This window comes from Tachyglossus aculeatus, unplaced genomic scaffold (assembly GCF_015852505.1).
Source record: "Tachyglossus aculeatus isolate mTacAcu1 unplaced genomic scaffold, mTacAcu1.pri scaffold_148_arrow_ctg1, whole genome shotgun sequence".
NCBI lineage: Eukaryota > Metazoa > Chordata > Mammalia > Monotremata > Tachyglossidae > Tachyglossus > Tachyglossus aculeatus.
The window spans coordinates 118,263-125,227 of NW_024044871.1; the positions used below are offsets into that span (position 1 = coordinate 118,263).

The following is a 6,965-nucleotide window of genomic DNA, read 5'->3' on the forward strand; positions in this document are numbered from 1 at the left end:
GAGCCAGGATGCGGCGGCCATCTTCCCACAGGCCACTCGATCCATGATGACCTCGTAACGCAGGAGGAGCCAGATGGCGGCGTAGCGGTAGTAGGACATCACCTTGAGGACGAAATCCTCAGAACCCACAAAGAAGATCCACAGAAAGAGCTGAGCGATGCAGCCTAGGAAGGCTATGGAGTTATTATTGTTCAAGAAGTGTGGATGAACTTAGAGACGATGACGGAGATGAGGCCGAGGTCAAGGACGGACAGGTTCCCGAGGAAGAAGTACATGGAGGTGTGGAGGTGCCGGTCAAGGATGGTGACGTCGACGATGAGGAGATTCCAGATAGACCAGTAGGAACAGCACGGCGTGGACCAGCTGCAGCTCCTGGACCTCCGATATTCCCAGGAGCAGGAATTCTGTCTTCATGGTGACATAGGCCATTTTCTGGGAATTGACACTGACTGCCTAAGGACATTTAGAAAAGAGAAGGAGATTCAAATGGGGACGAGAATGATTCAGAGAAAAGTGTATAGAGAAGGAGAAAATATTTGTGTTGGAGGGAAATCTCAGATTTTTAGGTTTTTCATGGTATTTGTTAAGTTCTTACTATGTACCAAGCACTGCATTAAGCGTTAGGGAAGCTAGAAACTAATCACACGGTTCATCTCCCTTAGTTCACCTGCCTTTGATCAGGCCAGCGCAGAAACCATTCCTGTTTCTTAGGTGTCTATTCCACTTGCAAATATCTGCAAGGATTGCAGTCACATAATTCCACATCTTTTGAGAAGCAGCACAGCCTAGAGGAAAGAGCTCAGACCTGGGAATCAGAGGATCTGTCTTTTAATCCCCGCTCTGCCATTTACCTGCTTTGTGACCTTGGGCAAGTCACTTCACTTCTCTGGGCCTCAGTTCCCACATTTGCAAAATGGCGATTCAGTTCTCCCTCCTATTTAGACTGTGGGGTCCATGAGGGGCCTGATTAACTTGTATCTACCCCAGTACTTAGTACAGTGCTTATTACGTAGTATGCACTTAGAAATACCATTAGTATCATTATTATGATGATTATTCTTAAATCTCTTCCTATCCCTTTATTCCCATTCAATAGCTCCTTGATCTTTCACATCTATTTTCCTCAGCGTCTACTTCCTAACATATTCTTTTAATTCTTTCCCTTCTAGAGCCCGTTGCTCGGTAAAAACTGTCTCTATATGTTGCCGACTTGTACTTACCAAGCACGTAGTATGGTGTTCCCTGGCCAATCTTCTAGCTGTGCTTCACTCTCATTACCACCACGTCTCTCCCCTATCTCGGGCTGTTCCCCATCTTAGAACTCCCACCCCTTCAAATAATAATTTCAGTATGTTTTAAGCACTTACTATGTGTGAGCCACTGTACTAAGTGCTGGGGGGGATACGGGCAAATCGGGCTGATCTCACGCGGGACTCATAGTCTCAACCTCCATTTTCAAGATGAGGTAACTGAGGCCCAGAGAAATGAAGTTACTTGCCCGAGGTCACGCAGCAGACAAGTAGCGAAGCCGGGATTAGAACCCATGACCTTCTGACTCCCAGACCCGTGATTTATCCATTCCATCATGCTGCTACTCCTGACAGACGACACTCCTCCCACATTCCAATTCCCGAACAAAAGCCATTCTCTTCCAATGAGCTTTTCCCTGTTAACTGTCAGGCAGACAAACCCATCCACCATCTCTACCCATCATGGACCCGACTGGTACTCCTCCTTGGCATGTATAGGGTTTTACTCTATTGCACAGCCAACTCTCTAGATTGCTCAGCTGTAAATACTTCTATGTATATCTCCCCTTTCCCTTACTTTTATTAATTATGTCTCCCCCTTTTGATGGTACTTGTTAAGCACTTGCGATGTGAAAAGCATTGTTCTATGAGCTGGGGGGATACGAGGTGACCAGGTTGTCCCACATGGGGTTCACAGTCTTAATCCCCATTTTACAGATGAGGGAACTGAGGTACAGATAAGTTAAGTGACTTGCCAAAGTCACACAGATGATAATTGATGGAGCCATGATTTGAACCCATAACCTCTGACTCCAAAGCCCGTGCTCTTTCCACTGAGCCACGCTGACAAGCTTTTTCATGGCTTTTTTTAAGCGTTTACTATGTGCAAAGCACTGTTCTAAGCGTGAAGGTAACATGCCTACCAGCGCTGCTCTTTTGTATTCTCCCAAGTGCTTAGAACAGTGCTCTTCCCCCAGTCAGCGCTCAATAAATGTCATTGATTGATTGATTGATCAGTCTCAGCTCTTTGTGGGCAGAAAACGTGTCAATACTGGTCTTTTGCTTCCCATGGGCCAACACTTAATTATGACTTCTTCCTTATCCCTCAACCAGTCTTAAACCAGAAGACAACCTTAATTAATCAATGACAATTATTGAGCATTTACAGTGCAGAACACTGCACTAAGCACTTGGGAGAGTGCAATAAAACATGGTTGGCAGACAACTTACCTTCCCACAATCCATGGTATTTATTGAGCGCTTACTGTGTGCAGAGCACTGAACTAAGTAGCTGGGAGAGTACAACGGATTTGCTAGACACGTTCCCTGCCCACATTCAATCGGTCGATAGTATTTATTGAGTGCTTACTGTGTGCAGAGCACTGTACTGAGCGCTTGGGGGAGGACAATGCAACAGAATTGGTAGATGTTTTCCCTACCCACAATGAGCTCTCAGTCTAGAGACCAGTTCATTTCTATCACTCACCCTAGGCTCAAACCTGCCCCTTTTCCTTACTTTACAATTTGCAAATTGGTAAGATACCTAGAATAGTTCATAAGCACTATAATAAAAATATATATAAATGTATGATATAGACAATATAATAACAATAATTGTGGTATTTTATAAACACGTACTATATGTCAAGCATTATACTAAGTCTTGGGGTAGATACGAGATAATCTGGTCCTTTTAGGGTCCCCAGTCCCAGTATGAGAGAGAACTGATGTTGAATCTCCATTTTGCTCCTACTGTATGCCAAGCACTGGGATAGGCATGTTGGACACAGTATCTGGTCTGCCTGAAGCTTACAGTCTAAGAGAGAGGGAGAGCAAAAATGATATCCTTGCCTTTGAGGAGTTTATAATATAATGGATTGTTGGATCTCTGCCCACAGTGTATGAATTAATCAACGATATCTAGTGAGCACTTACCGGGTATTAGGCACTGTACTAAGCACTCAGCAGATAAGGAAACTGGAGCAAAGAGAGATTAAGCGGCTTTCCCGAGGTCACACAGCAGGCCAGTGGCAGAGATGGGGGGCTTCTGAGACTCAGATCTTGGCTCTTTCCATTGACAACTGATTGGTGGCTGAGCTCCCCTCATTCACAAAGATCCCTGCCCCGTCATCTGGCCCTGGTGGGAATACTAGCTGGAATGGTTCATCTTTCCTCAGGGACGTAACATGAAAGAATAGGAGGAATTCTAACTTTGATCCTCTTATTCTAGGTTTACATTGAAATTCCCTTCCCTGGCCCTCACCTTTCCCCTGCTCCTCTCCGGAGTCACCGGGATTGTCCTGGGCTGCGGTGCACCGACCTCTGCTGAGAGAGAGACTCACTTCATCTCGTCAGTCCTGGACACTAGTGGGGGTGACAGGAAGGTCTGGGTGAGGGGCGAAGGCTGTCAGAATCCTCCTCCACCTTCTCCGCTCTCCCGCTGGCTGTGCCATCCCCTCAGATGAAAGCCAGGTTATTTCCGGGGGGATTCCCCGTGGGAGGACGGATGGGTCCGGGGCTCCGCTGAGACGGCTGACCGTCCGGGAATCTAGGAAGGCCAGGATCGTGGGTTCTCTGTGGTCCCGGCCTCCACAACCTAAATACCTGCCCAGTCCCACGTGGTCTGGGCAAGCGCTTAGTACAGTGCTCTGCACATAGTAAGTGCTCAATAAATACGATTGATGATGATGATGGTCCCCACTCTAGGACTTCTTCCTAGAACAACCTCAACGGACTCATCATTCTCTTTCCATGATTAATAAAATCTTACCTTTACAACTCTGGGGATTGGAGAGATATCGTGGTAGGGAGAATAGTCACTCTAGCCCATTTGGTTAGTCATGGTTGAATCCAATATTCAGATTGGCTTGGCAATAACAAAAAGAAAAGGACCCCAAGATTTCATTCCAGTTTTGACACTGAATGACTGGAGGTCGCAGGCACCTGTAACGTTTTTGAAAAATGTACGCTCCTTGTGTGTAAAGAAAGTCTTCTGTTGTACTTCAATTTGATTGATTGTATTAATACTTAAATATTGAAGTATATTATACAATAAATAACAATAGTAACAACAGTAAGAGTAGGAGGAGAAATCAGAATGGTTTTTATTGTGTGAAAACTGAGAGCATTAAGTGGTTGGAAAAAATTCAACCTCTTCTCCTGCTCCTGGCTTCTGGGGCAGATTTAAGCGTCAGAATTAAGTCTAAAACACCCTTCGGTAGCTACCTCTTCAATTTTCTTTAATGGCATTTGTTAAGCACTTACTATGTACCAGGCACTGTATTAACCACTGGGATAGATGCAAGATAATCAGGTTGGACACAGTCCATGTCCCACATGGGGCCCACAGTATTCATCTCCATTTTAGAGATGAGGGAATTGCGGCTCAGAGATGTGAGGTGACTTGCCCAAGCTCACACAGCAGACAAGTGGCAGAGCTAGGAATAGAACTCAGATCTTTCAGACTCCCAGGCCCGGGTTCTACCCTCTGCTGGTGATGAGTAAAGGGAGTGAATCCAAGTGCAGGGATCCGTCCCCAGGCATGGGAAGTAGATTTAAATACCAGTCAAGAACAGCTGGATAAACACTCTTCTACCAAACTAGACAAAGCCATCGTTAATAGGCATCCAGAAAAAGTCTCTGACGACATATATCTCAGATCTTTGTAGGCCGCCCAAGTCTGTATAGGGTCAATCCACGGGGAGAGAAATAGCAGGGTCAGAGCGTGAAGTGAAATTTTCTATCTGCGGAGAAAAGACTCCCAACAAGGACCATCCGCATTGCCATCTTCATGTCCCTGTTCCTCAGGCTGTAGATGAGGGGGTTCAGGGCAGGAGGCACCACGGTGTAGAACACGGACACCAGCAGGTCCAGAGCTGAAGAAGAATCTGAGGTTGGATGTAAGGTACCAAAGGCAGCCGAGGTGAAAAACACGGTCGTGACGACGAGGTGGGGCAAGCAGGTGGAGAAGGCTTTGGCCCGGCCCTCGGAGGCCGGCATCCTCAGCACGGCCCGGAATATGCACACGTATGAGATGACGATGGAGATGAAGCAGGAGACACCCGAAAGGAACCCAGTGACTTCGATCATATCGATGAAGAGGTGTGTTTCGGAGCAGGAGAGTTGGACCACGGAGGCGATATCACAGAAGAACTGTTGGATCAGAATGGACCCGCAAAAGGGTAGGGAGAGCGTCCGAGGGGATAATAGCAGTGCTAACAGCCCCCCTCCGAGCCAGGAGGCGGCCGCCATTTTCCCACAGGTCCCTCGGTCCATGAGGACCTCGTAGCGCAGAGGGAGGCAAATGGCGGCGTAGCGGTCGTGGGACATCGCCGTGAGGAGGAACAGCTCGGACGAGGCAAACAGGAGCACTGAGAAGAGCTGGGTGGCGCAGCCCAGGAAGGAAATGGATCTCTTGTTGGTCAAGGAATTGTGGATGGATTTGGGGACGGTGACGGAGATGTAGCAGAGGTCGAGGACGGACAGGTTCCTGAGGAAGAAGTACATGGGGGTGTGGAGGCGCCGGTCGAGGACGGTGACGGCAACGATGAGAAGATTCCCCGCCAGGGCCGCCAGGTAGACCAGGAGGAATAGCGCGGCGTGGAGCAGCTGCAGCTCCCGGACCTCTGAGAATCCCAGTAGAAGGAAATCCCTCATCACCGTGAGGTTGACCATTTCCCAATTATTGTCTAGACCACCTACAAAAACAATGAAGAGGAAGCTATTTCAGAACCTCAACAGACAATGACAGTCATATCAATCCATCAAGTGTATTTATTGAGTACTTACTTTATCCAGAGTACTATACTAAGCGACTGGGAGAGTGTAATAGAGCCGAGTTGGCAGAAATGTTTGCTGCCCACGAGGAGCTTACAGGTTAGAGGGGGAGACACATTGAAATAAATTTCACATATGTACATATGTTCTGTGGGGATGAGGGTGGGGAGAATAAGGGGTGCAAATCCAAGTGCAAGGGCAAGGCAGAAAGTAGAGAAAGTCGGGAAAATGAGGGCTTAATCGGGGAGGGTCTCTTGGAGGAGATGTGATTTTAAGAAATCTCTGAAAATGGGCAGAGCGATGGTCTGTCAGAGTAGACGGCGAGGTCTAGTGGAAAGAGCAAAGGCCTGAGAGACAGAAGGACCTGGGTTCCAGTCCACACTCTGCCACTTGTCTTCTGTATGAACTTGTGCAAATCACTGCATTCATTCATTCATTCATTCAATGGTATTTGTTGAGTGCTTTCGGTGTACAGAGCACTGTAATAAGCGCTTGGAAAGCAAAATTCGGCAACAAAGAGAGACAATCCCTACCCAACAATGGGCTTACAGTCCAGAAGGGGGAGACATACCACAAAACAAAACAAGTAGACCGGCGTCAATTCCATCAAAATAAACAGAATTAGATATATACACATCATTAATAAAATAAATGGAATAATAAATCTGTAGAAATATTCACAAGTGCTGTGGGGAGGAGAAGGGGGTACAGCAGAGGGAGCGAGTAAGGGCGATTGGGGAGGGGAGGAGGAGCAGAGGAAAAGGGGGCTCAGTCTGGGAAGGCCTCCTGGAGGAAATGAGTTCTCAGTAGGGTTTTGAAAAGAGAAAGAGTTAATTAGTTAGTCAACTAGTTCGGCAGGTGCTAGGAAGGAGGGCATTCCAGGCCAGGGGCAGGACGTGGGCCAGGTTTCAAAGGCGTGGAAGGCGAGAACGGGGCACA

General features: G+C 47.3%; 1 protein-coding gene across 1 annotated transcript; it reads right to left on the bottom strand.

Annotated features, from left to right (window-relative positions):
* Positions 1-3,588: 3,588 nt before the first annotated feature.
* Positions 3,589-5,924, bottom strand: LOC119923138 (olfactory receptor 14A2-like). The gene is made up of 3 exons (XM_038742663.1): positions 5,034-5,924; positions 4,021-4,030; positions 3,589-3,614 (listed from the first exon to the last, which is right to left on the bottom strand). The coding sequence occupies exons 1-3, from the start codon at positions 5,922-5,924 to the stop codon at positions 3,589-3,591; spliced, it is 927 nt and encodes a 308-aa protein (XP_038598591.1).
* Positions 5,925-6,965: the final 1,041 nt, after the last annotated feature.